Source organism: Phasianus colchicus, chromosome 1 (assembly GCF_987193195.1).
Source record: "Phasianus colchicus chromosome 1, bPhaCol1.hap1.1, whole genome shotgun sequence".
NCBI lineage: Eukaryota > Metazoa > Chordata > Aves > Galliformes > Phasianidae > Phasianus > Phasianus colchicus.
Window position 1 is genome coordinate 196,173,861 of NC_143436.1, and position 19,992 is coordinate 196,193,852.

At 50.8% G+C, this 19,992-nt stretch overlaps 2 protein-coding genes and 1 long non-coding RNA gene across 8 annotated transcripts; 1 reads left to right on the forward strand and 2 right to left on the reverse strand.

Annotated features, from left to right (window-relative positions):
• Positions 1-238: 238 nt before the first annotated feature.
• On the reverse strand, positions 239-2,428 carry KCNE3 (potassium voltage-gated channel subfamily E regulatory subunit 3). Of its 2 annotated transcripts, none has more exons than XM_031606103.2 (2): positions 1,844-2,428; positions 239-903 (listed from the first exon to the last, which is right to left on the reverse strand). In XM_031606103.2, the coding sequence occupies exons 1-2, from the start codon at positions 1,893-1,895 to the stop codon at positions 563-565; spliced, it is 393 nt and encodes a 130-aa protein (XP_031461963.2). In that variant the 5' UTR covers positions 1,896-2,428; the 3' UTR covers positions 239-562. The 2 variants fall into 2 exon arrangements, with proteins under 2 accessions (XP_031461963.2, XP_031461961.1); XM_031606101.2 differs by having other exon boundaries at positions 239-860; positions 1,844-2,409.
• A 654-nt stretch (positions 2,429-3,082) lies between these two features.
• On the reverse strand, positions 3,083-5,977 carry LIPT2 (lipoyl(octanoyl) transferase 2). Its single transcript, XM_090134212.1, has 2 exons — positions 5,486-5,977; positions 3,083-3,667 (listed from the first exon to the last, which is right to left on the reverse strand). The coding sequence occupies exons 1-2, from the start codon at positions 5,943-5,945 to the stop codon at positions 3,435-3,437; spliced, it is 693 nt and encodes a 230-aa protein (XP_089990338.1). The 5' UTR covers positions 5,946-5,977; the 3' UTR covers positions 3,083-3,434.
• A 477-nt stretch (positions 5,978-6,454) lies between these two features.
• Positions 6,455-18,695, forward strand: LOC149920366 (uncharacterized). Of its 5 annotated transcripts, XR_016463511.1 has the most exons (4): positions 6,455-9,968; positions 11,434-13,238; positions 13,350-13,391; positions 13,899-18,695. It is a non-coding gene; the product is annotated as an uncharacterized LOC149920366 (long non-coding RNA). The 5 variants fall into 5 exon arrangements; XR_016463509.1 differs by having other exon boundaries at positions 11,434-13,391; XR_016463510.1 differs by having other exon boundaries at positions 13,350-18,695.
• The last annotated feature ends 1,297 nt before the right edge of the window (positions 18,696-19,992 follow it).

Below are 19,992 nucleotides of genomic sequence, written 5' to 3' on the forward strand. Positions count from 1 at the left end.
ATTTGGCAGCTAAGGTGCAAAAGGGCAAAGCTACAGCCGGCAGCACTGTAGGAAGGAAGCAGGAAAATCTCTGCAGCCCCCAGGGTTCAACCAGGCTTGCATGGTTCGCCCAACGCTGGCAGAATGGAGATGTCATCCCAGGCCATGGAATGGGGCTACGATACCCAAACTGTGACTTTTTGACCAGCCCGGAGCCAGGTGGAGAAGAAGCAGATGCAACTCATCTCAAGAACCACCACCTCCTTTAATTCCCCACCAGTGAAGCGGGGCTCAGCCTGGCTCTGAAATCACAGCTTTTAGCCCCAGAAAAACCCACGCTAAGCAGTGCAGAGTGTGCTTCGGAGGTGATGCTGGTGATCTGTGCAGGGGATTTTCCTCCTTTGCAACCCATGCCAGCCTCAGTAAGTCATGAGAACAGTGGGAAAGTAGACATCTCCACCATTCCCACATCCCCAACTGCGGTGGTTCCGTGGCACCGGGACCTGCCTGCAGGTGACACCGGTGCTCCTGCCTCACACCAGGGCTCAGCACCGTGGGGTTCTTTCTGCAGGAGGCACCGGGCTCAGATCATGGAGACCCTATTCTTGATGTAGACGTGGTACGGATCGCTGCGCTTGTCCACCTTTCGGGATCGGGTGTAGCCCAGGATGAGGCTGCCCACGGTGGCTGCGAAGAGCGTCATGACGAAGAGGATGTACAGGTAGGAATTGTCATCCCGGCTGGCACGGGTACTGGCATTGTGTGGGGTGCTGGGGCGGAGGATGGCCCCGTGTAAGGTTTGGTTCAAGGCATCCAGCATTGCTTGGAGGCTGCGGTGCCACGGCTCCGTCCTGTTGTCCTCCTCCATCTCCTCGCCAAGCCTGTGTGGGGCAGCAGCAGAGTCAGCCCCATGGACGGGGAGCCCTGAGGTGATGTTGGGGCTGAGGATGAGCCCCAAAAGGATCCTCAAGGAAAGGTTTGATGGCAAAATAAAACCCAAATCCAGCCCCAGCCCTGTTGGCAGAGTGCAGAGCCATGGCATCCACCTTGCTGCTTCCTTCGTTAAATCTGCCCCCCTCCTCCCCCCCTTAAATCGAATTAGGAACGTTGAATTCTTTTTGAATGAAGGCACTTTAAGAGAACCCGGATGAAGCACTTGGTGCTCAGGCACAGATGACTGTCGGACATCCTCTGATGGACAGACAGACGGATGCAACCCCGCCAAGCACTTCCCATGCAGAAACAGACCCCAGAGATCCCTCTGTGCTCCCCATCCCAGCAACATCAGTTCCAAATGACCCCACTGGGGTCAGTGTTACCCGGTATCCCTTGGCCAGCATAGGGGGTCCCCCCAGGTCCCAACTGATGGGCATCCTAAATAACAGCTCCAGAACTGATTGTGCCACGCACAGACCCCATTCATCCCAAAGAGCCCTGGCAAGAGAGGCACTGACTTCACATGCCACCATGGACTCCCACCAAGGGGTCACTGCCCCAAATCCTCCCAGAATTTCCAACCCCATGGGCAAGATTGGTCCCAGAGCCCCTCCAGACCCCCAACCTTTTCCCCTGTGCTCCCCCAAACAGTGTTCCTCAAATGCAAAATGCATTCCCTGAAAAGCAGCAAGGAGAAAAGGGTCCTGGGGAGGGTGGGGGGGGTTGGGAGAGCTCACCCTTTGACCCCTACTCTCTTTCCAAACACCATTAATCAGTGGGAAGCCAGAATGGTGGGGACTTGGAGCAAAAAATCAGCATTTCCCACCTGCAGAGCCCTGCAGCAGGGTGCAGCACCCCGCTTTCCAGGCTGCAATTTGGGATAGGGGTGGACAAGGGGAGGGAAAGGAGGGGGGTTGGTTGCACTCACCGGGTGCCCTCACTGCCTGCACGGCCGCTGGGTTGAACTGGGACTGGAGCATCGCGGCCGCCAGCCGGGCTGGGAGTGCCGCAGCCTCCTCCCCTTCCTGGGGCAGAGCCACCTGCCAAAGCCACCCAGCCCCGGTGGTGGCTACCAGTGTGTCCCCAAAGCCTTCAGTCCCGTTGTATGATCTCCTCAGCCCGGATGCAGGAGGTTTTTATGAGGCTGTCCGGGTGGATCCTGCCTTTCCCTCCTTGCACGCTGCCGGTCACGCTTTCCTGTCCCTCCTCCGGATGTCCATGCCTGTCCCCAAGCCCTGCAGTGGGCACTGAGCCTGCTGGGGATGAAATGGGATATTCCTTCCCATAGGGACCCTCCCTGCCCCCACTGCAGCCCCAACAATATCACTGCATCACAGACCATCAGGGCCCTGGGATAGATGCTGTGACCAGGACAGCAGTCTTGGAAGATGCCCATACCCTGCTGGTACCCCAATCCCTTTTCTCACTCCTTCCCACCATATCAGCACTATTTTGGTGGCTTTAGCCCCTCTTTGGTGGCTTTTAGTCTCTTGTTGGTGGCCTTCAGCCCCCCCCCCCCCCCCCAGCAGCCTTTTGTCCTTTTGGTGGTCTTTAGTTCCCCTTTGGCCTCTCTCTGTTGACTTTAGTCCTCTTTTGATGGCCTTTTATCCCCCTTTGGTGGTCTTTAACCTCCCTCTGGTGACTTTAGTCACCCTTTGGTGGATTTTAGTCCCCCTTCGGTGACCTTCAGCACCTCTAGTGACTTCAGGCCTCTCTTTGGTGGCCTTCAGTCCCCCTCAGATGGCCTTTTGTCCCTTTTTGGTAGCCTTTAGCCTCTCTGGTGACTTTAGTCCCCCTTTGGTAAATTTTAGTCCCCCTTTGGTGGCTTTTAGTCACTCTCTGGTGGCCTTTAGCCTCTTTGGTAGCCTTTAGTCCTCTTTTGGTGGTTTTCAGTGCCTCTTTGGTGGCTTCTGTTCTACTCTGGTGGCTTCTATTCCCTCTTTGGTGGTCTTTAGTCCACCCTTTTTCACCTTTATTTCCCCTCTGGTGGCCTTTAGTCTCCCTTGGTGGCCTTTAATCCCTCTCTGATGGCCTTTAGTCCCTCTTTGGTGGCCTTCAGCCTCTCCTTGGTGGCCTTTAGTCCCTCTTAGCTCACTCACAGTTCCAGGGGAACGCAGGGGTCAGTGGCAGCATTCACAAAGCACACAGCAAAGCACCAGCAGCAACATTCCCACCAACTCTCTTTATATAAAACCAACACTGACTTTTGCACAGCAGCAAGGAGATAAGAAAACACTTCACCAAGCGACACCTCTCCCTTTTTGCTCAAAGCATTCACACCAGTGTCAGACTTTTTGAGGAGAGAGGAGTTCAAACCACAAAAGTGCTCACTGAGGACATGACCTGAGTTCTGCAGGTCCATCCCTGGTCCTAACAAGGGCTTTTTTTTCCAACAGCATCTCAGCAGCGAGACGTGGCACGGTGAGGACATGGCACTGGGGACAGCCCCCAACCATCCCACAACATCTGTGTGCTCCGGCACCAGCAGGATGTGACTTTCTCCATCACCCTGCACTTTCTCAGTCTCTGGGCTCCTCAGAAAACACCACAGTGCAGTCAAAGACCTCCTGGAAGGACTCAAGGAAAGGCTCGAGGATGTCCTCAACGGTGACATGGCGGCCCAATTCGCGGCTCAGTGAAGTGGCCGTCGTCCCCTCCAGCCCACAGGGCACGATGTGCTCGAACCAGGAGAGGTCAGTGCAGCAATTCAGTGCCAGCCCGTGGGAGGTGATGTGGTTCCCACAGTGTACCCCTAAGGGATGAGGCACCCATCAGCATGGCCCTCCCCAGGGCAGCACCCACCTGTGTGTGTCATTCACCCCCCATGCATCCCTCCATGCAAACCTCCCTGCACACACTGCACCTTTGTGCATGGCCACCTCTGCATGCCCCATCCTGCTGCATTCCTTGTTCCATGCACACTGCATGCAGCCCTGAGCACACCCCATTTGTGCACCGTCCCCATGGTGTTCCTCCTTGCACCATCCCATCAGTGCATGACCTCCCCCACCCCACCCTTGCACATACACCCCAATGCACAAAGCCCCGTGCAAACTCCCCACTGCCATGTACATCCCCTGCTGTATGCACCCCAATGCATACCTCCCTCATGCACTCACCCCTGTGTATGCCCCCCCATGCACAACCCCTCACTCAACTCATCCTCCAATGCAAACTTCTCCCACTGCATCCCTCCTTGTGCACACCTCCCAGTGCACACACCCCTATGCATCTCTCCCACACCAATGCATGCACCCTCAGTGCACCCTCACATTGCACACACACCCTCTGCAATATCCCCACCTCCCCAAAACCCCATGCATGTGCACCCCCCATGCATAACCCCTGCTGCACACACTGCCATGCATCCCTACCCCACTGCACACCTCCCAGTGATGCATCCCCCCCAGCCATGCATGCACCCTCAGTGCCCCCCCCCACATTGCACACATGCCCTTTGCAATCCCCCCACCTTCCTAAACCCCATGCACACCCATTCCCTGATGCAAAACCCCTGGGGTACAGACCCCTACACATCCCTACCCCAGTACACACACCTCCCTATGCATCTCCATCCCTACAGTGCATTCACCATCAGTGAACCCCCACATTGCACACACACCTTTTACAACCCCCCCCCACAGCCCAAAACCCTGTGCACGTTCCCCCCCGTGCATAACCTCTGCTGCACACACTGCCATGCATCCCTACCCCACTGCACACTTCCCAATGATTCATCCCCCCCAACCATGCATGCACCCTCAGTGCCCCCCCCCCATTGTGCACACACCCTTTGCAATCCCCCCACCTTCCTAAACCCCATGCACGCCCATTCCCTGATGCACCCCCACGCAAAACCCCTGGTGTACAGACCCCTACACATCCCTAACCCAGTACACACACCTCCCTATGCATCTCCATCCCTACAGTGCACCCCCACATTGCACACACACCTTTCACAACCCCCCCACAGCCTAAAACCCCATGCACGTTCCCCCCCCCCATGCGTAACCCCTGCTGCACACACTGCCATGCATCCTATGCCACTGCACACCTCCCAATGATGCATCCCCCCCCACCATGCATGCACCTTCAGTGCCCCCCCACATTGCACACACACCCTTTACAATCCCCCCGCGTCCCCAAACCCCATGCATGTGCACCCCCCCGTGCAAAACTCCTTCTGCACACCCCATGCACGTGCACCCTCCCGCACAAGACCCCTGGTACACACATCCCTGTGCATCCCTACCCCACTGCACAACTCCCAGTGATGCATCCCCCCCAACCATGCATGCACCCTCAGTGCCCCCCCCCCCCATTGCACACACGCCCTTTGCAATCCCCCCACCTCCCCAAATCTCATGCACGCCCATTCCCTGATGTACCCCCATGCAAAACCCCTGATGTACAGACCCCTATACATCCCTACCCCAGTACACACACCTCCCTATGCATCTCCATCCCTACAGTGCATGCACCCTCAGCGCCCCCCCCACATTGCACACACACCCTTTGCAACCCCCCCACCTCCCCAAATCCCCTCCACTCCCCCTCCCAAATCGCTCACCGACGGCGCACACTTTGCTTTCCCCCACCCACACTCCTGTGTAAGGCGGTGGTCGCCCGGCTGCGCTCATCGCCCCGACCCTCCGGCACAGCCGCACCGCCACGTCCTGCAACCTCTCCACGAAGCCCCGCAGCTGAATTCCCCGCGCCTTCAGATCCAACACGGGGAAAGCCAACAGCTGCCCAGGTCCGTGGAACGTCACGCTGCCGCCCCTCCGCACCGCCGCCAACCCCGCGCCGGCCGCCCGCAGCCGCTCCGCCTCTTTGTCGGTCGGGGCACCTCGCAGCCCCCACGCGTATACGGGCCTTGCGGGTTCGCTCAGCACCACGCATTCGAATGGCGGACGTGGAGGAGGGCCCCGAGCAGCCCGCGCAGCCGCCACGCAGCGCTGCTGAACCCGCAACGCTTCTTCGTAAGGCCGCAAACCCAACGAAACCGCCCGCACGGCCGGAGCCGGCATGGCGGGGGGAGGGGGCGTGGCCTGTCGAATGTAGGCGTGGTTTTGCCGAATGTGGGCGGGGCTTTGTGGAAATGGGGCGTGGCCTGAATGTTGGGTAGTAGTTCGGGGTGGGGCGGGGCCCGATGGCGTGGGCGGGGCCTGGAGGTGGGGGGGGCTTGGGGGTGGAGGCGTGGCCTGGTTGTGAGTGCTCTTGGAAACGGGGCGTGGTCTGTGTGGAGGGGGCGTGGCCTGGTTGTTAGAGTGCTTAGGAAATAGGGCGTGGCTTGTGGGAGGGGGCGTGGCCTATAGGATGGGAAATGAGAGCTGGGGGTGGGGATGTAGGGATAGGGAATGGAATATAGAGAATAGGGGATCAGTGTATGTGAGTTGGGAGTAAGTGTGGGGACAGGGGACTGAGAATAGGGCCTGGGGTTAGAATATAGGACACACATGGGTGTAGATAGGGGATAGGGTTCTTAGAATGGAATATAAGAGAAGGGGGGTGGGTGGGTGGGGGTGGGTAGGGGACAGGTTATAGGGCTTGGGATTAAGATATAGGACATACATATGTATGTAGGGGACAGGAAACAAGGCTTAGTAATGGGATATAGAGGGCAGGGATTATGTGTGTATGGCTAGGAAACAGACATGGGGACAGGGAATATGGTCTGGGATTAGGATATAAGGCCCAGTGGGAAAGGGACAGGGCTGGCAATGGGATATAGGGGACAGAGGATGGGTGTATGAGGGTAGGGGAGGAGGCAGAGTTCTTAGAATGGAATATAGGGAAAGGGGGGTGGGTGTATGTGGGTATGGGGCAGGTGTGAGGACAGGTTATAGGGTTTGGGATTAAGATATAGGGCCTGGGATTAAGATATAGGGCCCAGGTATATGTATGTAGGGGGCAGGAAATAAGGCCTAGGAATGGGAAACAGGGGCTGGGGAACAGATATGGGGACAGGGAATATGGTCTGGGATTAGGATATAGGGCCCAGATAGGTGTGGGAAAGGGACAGAGCTTGGAAATGGGATATATGGGACAAGGTACAAGTGTATGGGGGTTGGGAGCAGGTGTGGGATGAGGAGACTGGGAATAGGGCCCAAATAGGTGTAGGAAGGGGACAGGGCTTGAGAATGAAATATAGGGGAAATGGGGGTGGGTGTATGCAGGTATAATTTATATAATACAATTTATAGGGTTTGGGATTAAGATACGGGGCCCAGATGTATGTATGTAGGGGGCAGGAAACAAGGCCTAGGAATGAGATATCGGGGGCAGGGAACGTGTATGTGCTTAGGGAAGAGGCATGGGGACAGTTTATAGGGCCTGGGATTAGGATCTAGGGCCCAGATACGTGTAGGAAGGGGATAGGAAACAGGGCTGAGGAATGGGATATAGGGGGCAGGGGACAAATTTATGTGGTTAGGGAACAGGCTTGGGGACAGGACACTGGGACAGGTTTTAGGTCCTGGGATTAGGATATAGGGCCAGGGCTCATGCATATGTAGGTAGAGGGCAGAGGTTGAGAAATAGGGCCTGGGAATGGGATATAGGGGGACAAGTGTGTGTAGGTGGGGAACAGGCATGGTCTCAGGAGATTGGGACAGTCTCGGATTAGGATAAAGGGTCCTGGTATGTGTATAAGACAGGAAACAAGACCTAGGAACGGGATACAGGAGGTAGGAGACAAGTGTATGTGGGTTGGGAGCAGGTGTAGGGGCAGGACTGGGAATAGGGTCTGGGATTAGAATATAGGGCCCAGGTGGGTGTAGGAAGGGGACAGGTCCTGGGAATGGAATATAGGGGATAGGGGACAGATGTATGTGGGTAGGGGGCTGGCATAGGGACAGGGAATATTGCCTGGGATTAGGATATAGGGCTCAGGTGGGTGTATTTGGGGGCAGGAAACAAGGCCTGAGAATAGGATATAGGGGGCAGGGGATAAGTGTATGTGGTTTGGGAAGAGGCACGGGGACAGTTTAGAGGGTCAGGGATTAGGGTGTAGGACTCAACTGTGAGACCCAGGGGATTAGGGATGGGAAACAAGGCCTAGGAAAGGGTTATTGGGGTCAGGGGACAAGTGTACATGGGGAGGGGGAAATAGAGGCAAGGAATAGGATCTTGGGGGAAGGACCCAGGTGTATGTGGGCAGAGGGAAGTCATGGTGTTAAGAAAGTAGCAATAAGGAACAGGGTGGATGCTGGCATAGGAATCAGCCTGGTAATGGGGTATAGGGTGCAAGGGACAGGTATGTGTGGGTATGGGGTAGGCACAGGGACAGGGGATAAGAGATCAGGAATAGGGGACAGGCATGAGAACAGGGGACAGGGGATAGGGACTGAGATTAGGATATAGGGGCCAGAGCCCAAGTATTTGTGGGAAGAGGACAGACACAAGGAAAGGAGACCAGAAATAGTAGACAAGGACAAGCATGGGGACAGTGGTTCAAGGGTAGGAAATGAGGTCTGGGAATAGAATATAGGGGACAGAATTAAGACAGCAGAGGATAAGAGACCAGGAATAGGGGGCAGGAGAGGGCAGAAGCATGGGGGTAGGGTATGGAATTAGGATATTGAATTAGGAACTGAGATTAGAATACAGAGATTTGGGTGATGGACCAGGAATGGAGGACTTGGGAATGGATACAGGGGACAGGTGTGTGTGGGGAGGGGCCAGGGGTAGGAGATAGGAAATGGGATGGGAGTGGGGACAGAGAGTTGAGGACACGGTATGGGGCCAGGAATTAAGATATAGGGGTTGGGGCCCACATATGTGTGAGTGGGAAATGGGAATGAGGTCATGGAATAGGGAACAGAATCTGGATATATGTGGGAAGGGGATGGGCACAGGGACGGGGGATAGGGGATTGGGAAGGGGGGACAAGAGCTGGGCACAGACGTGGGGATGGGGTCAAAGACAGGGAGCAGGGTGTGGGAATAGAATGTAGGAACAGGACACAGGTATGTGTGCATAAGGGAAAGGCACAAGGATAGGAGACTTGGAATAAGGGACAGTGATGGGACAGACATGGGGACAGGAGATGAAAGATAGAGGGTAGACCTTGGGAATATGATGTTGGGGATAGGACCCAGGAGTATGTCAACAGTGGGCTGGTGCTGGTACAGGGAGTAGGGGACCAGGAACAGGGGACAGGATGGGGTCAAGGATCTGGGAGCAGAATACACGGAACAGATATTTGTGGGTAGGAGATAGGTACAGGGCATAGGGGACATGGGCAGAGGTCATGAGTGGGAAAAGGAGATCAAGGACAGGGGTAGGAGTCAAGGCCCAGGTGTATGTGGATAGGAGATGAGCTTGGGGATGGGAAGTGGGATCAGGGTTAAGGGACGGGGCCCACATGTATGTTGATGGGGGACCAGGGGCAGAGCACATGGACAGGGATAGGGGACAGAGGTTGAGGATGGTGGTGGATGGTGATGGATATACTGGGGATGTGGAATATGGCCTGAGACAAGATAGGGAGTGGAGTCTGCAGTGGGGGATAGGGGATGAGGGACATGAGCCAGGGATGGGGAGGTCAGAGACAGGCACAAGGGACAGGGAGCAGGCAGGAGGGATGGGATTGGGATGAGTAGTAGGGTGTTGAGGTCTGGTTCTGGAGCCCATGGAAAGACAGGGACAGGGGCTGAGAATGTGGATGACTGAAAGAGTCCAAAGACAGGGGACAGCAGTTAGGAGATAGGAGCAGGGCCTGGAGGTGGGGGTTAAGTCACGGGGACAAGAGATTGGGGCATGGGGGTGGCTGATAGAGCCCAGGGCTCTGGGCTGGTGTCCCAAGGTCGCAGATCTTGAGGTTGTTGTACAAAAGCTCTCATACACAAAGCTTGCTGAATTGCGCTGTGTTGATGTGCGCTGCAATTAATCACACTGTGACTTCAGGAGTGATAACATGTTCCTGGTGTAACTTTTTATTGCAGATGGAGAAAATAGGTCGGTCCAGTCGGGGTGCAATGAGTCAGCCATTAAAGGCAGAGCTGTTCCCAGCTCCCAGCTCAGTGTTACACGTTATCGACGAGATTAAGGTATGAAAGTCTTGAGATATGCATTTGATTTTATAGCACAATCAAATGTTAATAAATGTGTTTTTATCGGAAATAGGCCGTGCTGGCCAGCCACCCTTTGTAGTGCCTGGTAATTTGGCTGTCACCCGAGTGCCATGTGAGCTGCAGCTCTTCTCTGAGGGTGTCTGCAGGGAAGGAAAGGCGCTTTCCTTGTTTGCTTACATTCCTGATGAAAAGGGAACGGTTGTTGCAATGGGTTATAAAACTGATACAGCCTGGGAAACAACACTGTGAATGTCACCATATCACTGTGCCAGCTCGTCATGGAGCACGTTTGCTCCAGCAGCCCCAGTTGTAGAGCTGTTGAGGTTGGAAAAGACCTCTAAAGTCATCAAGGCCAACCCCAACCCACCCCTACCACAACACATAGAATTGTAGAATGGTTGAGGTTGGAAAAGACCTGTAAGGTCATCAAAGCCAACCCCAACCCACTCCCACCATAAGGACTCAGAATTGTAGAATAGTTGAAGTAGGAAAGACCTCCAAGGTCACCAAGGGCAACCAGTTTCCACCATGTCCCCAAGGGCCACATCTACCCTGTTCTTGAACACCTCCAGGGTTAATGACTCCTCCACCTCCCTCTGCAGCCCGTTCCAATGCATTACCACTCTTTCAAAGAATCATTTTTCCCTAATATCCAACCTGATCCTCCCCCTGGTGCAACTTGAAGCCGTTACCTCTCATCCTATCAATGGAGGCCCCCAGCTCACAGCCATCAACCCCCACCTGAATTTGGGGTTTCTGCTGGTGCAGTGGGGCCAAGGCCAGCTGGCAGCGCCCGCCCTTGGCAGGAGAGACTTGTATTTTGCACCCACATTGTGTGTGTATCAAGTTATTTCCTTCTTTATGATTAAGCTTCAAGCTCTTGCTGGACATCAAAGCCAAGTGCTCTTCCTTTTTGGCGTGCAGCGGCAGTGCCTGCGTAAGATGGGGGGAACTGTGTGCAGTAGGTCTGGGATCCTTGTAAATAAGGCAGCAGAAGTGAACATGGATGAATAACTGGGGTATTTACTGTCAGTATCCTGCTTTTGAGGCAGGGAGGATATGGAGAAATTTGCATGGGAGGGAGCCACGGATGATTCACATTCTGTCCTTATTTTTGAGCATTGTTAAGGGTTTTTCCTTCGTGACGTGATCATTTACTGTTCTGCATTACCTTTTCCTTTAAGCATGAGCTGAGTTTCTTGAATCCTCACCAAGTCCTCTGATTGTAGTAGCAGGCAAGGCCCATTCTTCTGGCAGGAGGCAGCAGGCAGAAGGACATTACCCCCTCGGGGAGCTTTAGGGCTAAGGCAAGCCAGGGCCTTAATAGCAGGAAGGGGCTGGGAGGACAAAGGTGTGAGGCAGGTGCCTGCAGGAGGGGGGCTGCTGGGTCAGCATCTTGGTCTGGTGCCATCTGTGACAAAATTCCTGTTGACTTTGGCAGGACCAGGATGTCATGGAGAGGTGACAAAGCTGTCCTGGTGTTTCGTGGGCAGAGCTGGGAGTGGGCTGCTCAGTCTGGGTGCCCCTCATAGCACCAGGTATGGACATCCCCTCCCTGAGCCTTTGAACAAAATCCCATCTTTCTTCAAGCAAAAGGTAATTGGCAAACCATCTCCTTTTACTGTGGGCCACGCCAGCACCAGCACTGACTGCTCTCCGTGTTTAGAAATTAGGGGAAGGATTTGAAGTGTGCAAGAGTTTGGCATGTGGAATAGAGCCCAGCTCTGCTATGGGCTATACAATCTCAGAAGAAAAATTCTGCCCTGAGGAAACTGGAACACTCTTGGTTGTGTTTCTGGGACCTTCACCAAGTGCCTCTTCTCACCCATTGTGCTGGATGAAGCTCAGAGGTCATCTCCTCCATCGCTCTCACCATGGGGGATCAAGCACTGCCATCCAGTTGGGTCCCAAGGAACTTAATGATGGAGAGGCCTCTTGGGTTGGTGTGTAATGGAAGTACATCCTTAGTCAAGCAGAATGACACCTCTATGATGATCTGATGATATCTTTTCATGTCAGATTGAGTTGTGATTTCTACTCTCTTGCATTCTGTAGCATTGCTTCCTCACATCAAGCATTGGCACAGGAAGGTGGTGCATTCCCCATCCCTGGAGATGTTCAAGAGCCATGGGGATGTGGCACTGAGGAACATGGTCAGTGGGCATGGTGGGAGTGGGTTGGACCTCGTGATCTTAGAGGTCTTCTCCAACCTCAATGATTCTATGATTGTATGATAAGGAGGTGACTCTGGGAAGTTTTAAGCCATGAGTTCATTTTTCCTTTATGCCCATTACAGGTTCCCATTTGGTAGCTGAGAATGGTCAGCCAAATCCTGGTATCACACACCGTTATCAGACTAAGTGATGTGAGCCTTGCCTGACAGTCCTGCAGTTCTCTGAGAAGGATGAGCATTGTCACTATAGTTTATTCCACAACAAACCTTCCACCAAGGTTGCTGGGAGGGAATCACTCGGGCAGAGCTCTCCAGTTCATTCAGGCATGATCTTGGTGGATGTGGCCCAAAGCCAGAACAGCTCTGACCCCCATTATATATTCAGTGACTCAAAGAAACGTTCCTGAGGCTGTGACAAAAGGGAAGAAAAACAAGGAAATGTACGTGTGAGGCTGTGCTGCAGGCTGCACGCACCGGGGGTGCATTTAGGAAGTAGTTAAGGAAGCTTCTCGCTGCGCCTGGGGAGCTGGGTCAGAGCTGGGGTGAGTTTCTGTGTCACTTTGGCTTCTCTCCATTGTCCTTTGAGCCATCTCAGGTCAGCGTGGCTTCTCCAAGCTCCTCGTGCTGCCAGGAGGTGGGGATTCTGCTCACGAAGCAAAGGTCCGTACACACACTGCTCCTCTCTCAATGACGTTGGTGAGGTAAATCCTGTCTCTGCTTTGTCCCCAGTAACTGGAGGTCAGCATCCTCTTGGGGCAGCCAGTCCTGCTGGATCCATCCCAGCTGGGTTAAGCACTTGTCAGAATATCTCTGATAAGAAGGATCCTCTGGAAGAGCTGGGCTCTTCCAGAATTGAATTGGGGAGTGGGCTGGCATGCATTTATATTGGCAGGTCTTTGGAGATCCAGAAAGCACACCAAGGACTGGAAGAACTCATTGATAGCAGACCTGCAGTGAAGAACTTGGGGATCCTGGTGGATGAAAAGGTGTACGTGAGCCTGCAGTGTGCTCTTGCAGCCTGGAGGGCCAATATTATCCTGGGCTGCATCAACAGAGAGGTGGCAGCAGGCAGGGTGGGTTGTTACACACCTCAGGACCCAGGAGTCAGACCGGCTCCTCATCCGGTGTCACTTAGAAGCTTGACTCCTTTGTTGCTTTGTTGACTTTAGTTTTCATACCTGCAGGAAGCTGACACTTAACCGTTGGATTTAGCACAACAAAAAAAGGTGGGGTGAGTACGTGGCACTGCTTATTGATTGATCTTGAGCTGTTTTACTGAGACATTATACCAGTAGAGAAGCAGAGAAATCGTGCTGCAGTCAGTGTCATGCAATAAGCCAGGGCCAGGAAGAACCATAGATTCACAGAATCATTGAGATTGGAAAAGACCTTAAAGATCATCTAATCCAACCTTCAAGCTATCCCCACCATGCCCACTCATAGAATCATTAAGGCTGAAAAAGATCTCTATGATCATCAAGTCTGATCATATCGTAGAATAACAGAGCAGGAGGTGAGGAAATGGAAATTTGGGAAGGAATTTAGCTTTGTCATCTGGGAATGATCACAAAGCTTGCCTCTGTTTATCAAAAGCTTTGAGATTCTGAATGTAAAAAACTTTACAATTTTGAAAATGCAGTTTAGCAATACTCAGTGTCTTTTTAACCTCAACAGCATCAGTCTTCAGGCATTAATGAAGTTCCCACCCTTCCTTCTCTGTTCTTCTGTATTAGAGACCTGCCGCTTCTCTCCTATATGTGGGACAAAGAAGCACCATGGAGGTTTGTAGGATCAAGACTCAAATAGGAGAGATTTGGAAAACTCTCTGCGCCAACCTGCTTCTCAAAGCTTGAGTCTGCTCTCAGGTTGGGTCAGGTTGTGAAGGGCTTTATCCAGTCACAGAATCACAGGATCATAGAATCATTAAGGCTGGAGAAGACCTCCAAGATTCCCAAACTCAACCCCAACCCACCCCCCCATACCCACTGACCACATCCCTCAGTGCCACATCTCCACGATTCAGGAACACCTCCAGGAATGGAGACACCACCACTCCCTGGGCAGCCTGTGCCACTGCACAACCACTCTTTGGAGAGGAGAATTTTCCCTTCTGTCCAACCTGAACCTTCCTTGGTGCAATGTCAGCCCACTTAAGCATAAGTGAGACCAGAACCAGACTTCATTCAAAAAAGAAATCCTTTGGTGGAAGAGCTTCAGTAAACTAACTGTAAACCTAAGGGAAGTCTGCAATACCCAAACATACACTGTGCTCTGAAGGTGAAGAGTTTAATACTACAGTTACTAGGTCAGGAAAACATCCCAAATGTAAAAGGCAGGAAACTTAAAGGAGGAAAAAAACAAAAGATGAAAAGACACTTAAAAAAAATAAATGATGATTAATGTCTTCAGAGCAACGGTGAACACCAGTGTCAAGCCAGGAGCAAAATGACACAGAACCAGAATAGCTGCAGTGACACAAAGGAACAGAGAGAAACAGAATGAGAGAGAAAGTTCATGGGACCACGGGAAGAAGAGGATGTCTGGATTTTATTACCAGCAAAGCAGACGTGATGCCAGCTGAGTAGCGTGGTTGTTGTGAGTGCTACAGGGCTCTGCAGGGGCACGTGCGTCACATGAGCTGATTTTAACACTTACTGAGTGTGTAATTTCCTTCCCTGCCCTTTGCCAGGTAAAAAATTGACGCATTCAAGTGAGGATCCGTATCCGCTCAGAGCTCTCGTGAAGCACGGGATTCAGCCCACAGCAAGGGGCTCTTCTGCTCAGTGCACAGCAGCTCATCTCTGGGGTTCTACAATTTGGAGCTGTGTGGGTCTCTGAGCAGTGATGCTTGGGGATAATGAGCATCCCTGCCCTAAAACCCGTGGAGTAATGGGTTGGTCTTATAGAATCAAAGAAGGCTTTGAGGTGGCAGGGACCCTTAAAGGCCAGTTGATCCCACTCCCTGCAATGCACAGGGACACCCACAGCTCCATCATTGTGGTCCTTTTCAATCCAGGCCATTCTATGATTCTATGATCATCTCTGGGCAACCTGTTCCAGAGCTCCATGGGTCATTCCAGCCTAGGAGCCATTGCATTGGGTGATTTCAGAAGCGCAGTGGGATGAAGGGGAATGGCCCCACTTCACCTACAGTTTGCACAAGCTGAAATGCAATGCAGCTCAGCTCTTTCTATTCCCAGCAGGAGCAGCAGAGCCTGAACGTGTGCAGATGCAGAGCTTTCCAGCAAGCGTGGTGTGCAGCTGTCTCCTGCTGACCAAGGGAGAGAACTGCATGAGATGAGGTTATGTGGCAGCAAATCTGACTGAAAAAAAAAATAAAGACACTGACTAATGATGAGTTTATTAAGCGATGTATGGAAAGAGTGGTGGATATCATTTGTCCCGGTTAAAAAAATATATATGGATTTTTCTCAAACCATTTTGTCTCGCCAGACTACAGCCAGGTGAACTGAAGAAAAAGGAAGATCTATGGAAAGAAATTTGGAGCTGCCAATTTCAAATTTGATGCTTTGGCAATAAATAGAAAAAGTGATGCTACAGATGGGGCTCAACAGAGTTCTCAGAGAGATGTCCTCATCCCTGGGGACATTCGAGGTGAGGCTGGACAGGACTCCAAACACCTGACGGAGCTGTGGGTGTCCCTGTGCATTGCAGAGAGTGGGACCTGATGGCCTTTAAGGGTCCCTTCCAACTCAAAGCACTCCATGATTCAACTTGCTGTCTTTATCAGTAGTATTGATAACAGATGAATGTCACTGAAGGAATGGCTTCTTTGGTGTCACTGAAGGACACAACTCAGTCTCTTGATTTGTATGAAGCAATAAAAATTACAGTAAAGCAGTTTTCTTTAACCTTTGTCAACGTATCTGATATATCCCATATCTGATGGCACTGCAGCAATTTTTGGTAAAAAGAGAAACTTATAAAATTAACATAAGGTAAGTTGATAGAAGATGATGCAAATTCTGCCAGCAGCTCATGTTTGATGAAGTAGCACTGCATCATACATCAAGAACATTTGTATGCACAAAAGCTTGGAAAATGGATAATGTTGTGCAAATCATCATCAAAGCTGTGAATTTCATAATGTCAAGGGACCAAATCTTCGCCAGTTTCAGGAGTTCCTTAAAAGTGGATGTTGATGATGGGGACATCATTTGCTTTTCTGAAGTTCGGTGGGTCATTCGTGATGAAGTGCTAAAAAGAAGTTATCATTTACAAAATGATGTCAAGTTGTGGATGGGATCAAAAGGAAAATTGGTCCCAAAACTTGAAGATGAAAACCGTTCACAGAGGTAGGACTTTTGGTGGATTGGACTGCTTGTTTGAATGAGTTAAACACACATCCCAAGTTGAAAATCAACTTACTGGGGCTGTGTTTCAAACCATAGCAATGTTCAAAATGAAACTTAAATTATGGCAAGCTCAAAGTATGGCAAATAATTTTATGCACGTTGAGACATTGGATAAACACAGTCATCATAGAATCATAGAATGGCTTGGGTTGCAAAGGAGCACAATGCTCATCCAGTTCCAACCCCCTGCTATGTGCAGGTTGCCAAGCAGCAGACCAGGCTGCCCAGAGCCACATCCAGCCTGGCCTTGAATGCCTGCAGGGATGGGGCATCCAGTCCTGTGAACAGTGAAAAATAAACAGCCTTGCTTTACATTTTGATAAAGGAATTTGAGAATAGGTTTCAATATCACTGAAAAAGTCATCAATTTTTGATATATTTGTGACTCCGTTTTGAGTCGACATCAATACATTACCTGTTAATCTCCAAAAGGAATGCATAGAGTTGCAGTTGGACAATCTACACAAGGAAACCATGAATCACATCTCTACCAGACTTTTAAAAGACCTACCCTAACAGAGAAGAATATCCTCCTCAACGTGGCCCAGCCAAGCCAATAGCTGGAAACCCACATTGTGTATAACACAGGAGGAGACAAGGAGCTTTCTGGCCCTGGACACAGAACACTGAGTTGACTTTGCTCCCCATATCTCTTCCCTAGGATGCAGGAGGAATGCACCATGCTGGATTTGAGAAAATGCTTTTCTATTCTCTTCTGGTTTTTCTCAGAAGATTTGCATTTTTTCCTAGCTGTTGCTCTTGTTTGTCTTCTTTAATTGCACACCTGCTGGGGAAAATGATCTGCAGAGCTGCAAGAAAACACACTGCTCTGCTGCAGCTCCTCCTGTGCCCATCCTCCTATTGAGTAAATGTCAGATACTCCATGCTGAGGCACACTAATTGCCTTGAAATAAGAGACATCAAGAACAAGAATCCAATAGAGATCCATCTCCTCACGCAGACCTGAGAACAGGCTCAGAATTAGATGAAATCAGAAATGGCAGCTACCAGTGTGACTCGAATTGGGAAATTTTCATTATGGTTTTGAAGCCATTCATGTCAATCATCTTTCTTAAGATGTGATAACTTGTGCTTTTTTGGGTGATGCTCTGTGGAGCCAGGAGTTGGATTCGATGATCCTTATGGGTCCCTTCCAGTTCAGGATATTCTGTGATTCTATGATTCTACTTGGTGGGAGACATTATATTCTTTTTGCTGATATATTCCCAGATGCTTTTTTTTTAGTACAGTGCTTAAACCTTATGCTTTTATTTCTTTAGAAGGGACTCTTCCTACAAAAGTACAAAAAATCCTGGAACAAAAGACAGTACAAGTTACAAAAGGCAAAGAAATGTGTTTGTATGAGTGGTACAGTATGTCTCTCCATGAAGACATCATAGCATGATGCACCATCAAACGTGAGTGGGAACCAGCACCTTTAATGTAGGTGTCCCCCAAGCAATGAGTGTGTAAAACTTAGTCTCTGGTGGAGATAACAGTCATCTGACTGACAAAGAAAGACAGCAGTCACGCTGCGCTGATTGTCAGAGGGGAGATATGTTTCTGTTCCTTTATTCTTCATCCACCCAAAACTTATTTTAGTGATTTCTTAGATCCCTATCTCTTGCTGGTATTGCTGCCTCGCTTTTTGGAGTGTGTCAAGATTTTTTTAGCTATGCTTATGTATTTTGTACAGTGAAGAAGGAGGCTGAAGGTCTGACTCATCCATTGCACAGGATTCCTAGCAACAAGGCCCTTTTAATTCCATCTTGTTATTTTTAATTCATCTTGGGGTAAGAAAAGAGGAGCGTCATACTTTATATCTCCTTATGTGTCTGTCTGACAGGTGTTCATAGAATCATAGAACAGCTTGGGTTGGAAGGAACCCCAAAACTCCTCCAGTTCCAACCCCCTGCTGCAGGCTGGGATGCCAACCACTAAACCAGGCACCAGATCAGGTTGTCAGGGCCCCGTCCAACCTGGCCTTGAGTACCTCCAGGGATGGAGCACCTGCACCTCTCTGAGCACCCTGTGCCAGCACTTCACCACCCTCTCAGTGAAAATTTTCCCCCTGACATCCAAATCTTGCATCTTTTATTTTGAAACTGTTCTCGCTTGCCCTGTTACTACCTGCTCATGAAAAAAAGTTGATTTCCACCTTTTCTGCATCCTTATCTCTAAATTGGTGAGATATATATTCAAGTGCTGGACAATTCAGTGGATAAGGAATTGGTTGGATGGCTGCAACCAGAGGTTTGTGGTCAGTGGCTCTATGTCCAGGTGGAGGTCAGTGAATGCTGTCCCCCAGGGATCCATCTTGAGACCGATGTTCTTCAGCATCTTTATCGATGACATAGATGATGGAAATTTGCTGATGACGCCAAGCTGAGTGGTGCAGTTGACAGAATAGAGGGATAGGATGCCATCTAGAGGGACCTGGACACACTCGAAAAATGGGCACACAAGCATCTAATGAGGTTCAACAAGGCCGAGTGCGAGGCGTTGGGTCAGGACGATCCCAGATATGTGTACAGACCAGGAGAAGGACTTGGGGATCTGGTTGATGAAGAACTTATTTTGTAACTGAAATCCTGTACTTTTCGTCAGATGGGATGCTCCTCCTGAGCACTGGACCTTCAGGAGCCTCTGATCACACTGCCTTGATAAGCTCCAAAAGGAAAAGGGTGCCTGCACCTGGATGAGTTTTAGACAGATACACTTAACAGTGCTTTGACACTCAAATCTGGAGATACCCAAGGCTGGATGGCTCTGAGCACTGATGGAGCTGTGGGTGTCCCTGTTCATTGAGAGTGGAATGGCTTTTAAAGGTCCCTCCCAACTCAAACCATTCTGTGGTCCTATGATTCAGTCTCTGTGTCTTTGCTCACCATTTGGCATTGCTGTTCACTCCAGTTCCCCCTCATATGATATTAATTAGAACACCAACAGGACTCCTTTCACTCAAACTCCTCAGTCAGGTGCTTGCCAGCCACTATATTTAATACATTTCCAGAGACTCTGCCCATTCTTTTTCATTTTTTTGGAAAGCTTTTGCGAACCGACCATTATGATGAATCCTTGGGCTGGGTTCCTGCTGGTGCTGGACGTTTTGGCTGTGGGCAGCCATAAGTATGAGACATTTTGTTATGAACAAGCAGTGTCTGAAAGAATTTTATAGTGCTTTGAGAAAAAAAAAAAGAAGTCTGAAAGTCAGGATACTTGGGCTTTGCACCTGGGAGCACTGAAAGATTCTTGGACAAAACCATAACCTCTCTGTGTCTCATCATCATTTTGAAATGGGGCTCAAACGCATTGACTTCTTGGAAGAGGAACTTGGGTTTAACTTATGTTTGTCAGAGGGCACTGCAAATCCAGTGTGAAAGAGCATGATCAGATCTTTTAATGGAATACTCCCAAAGTACTTTCACATCCAATTAGCATCGATACGCCC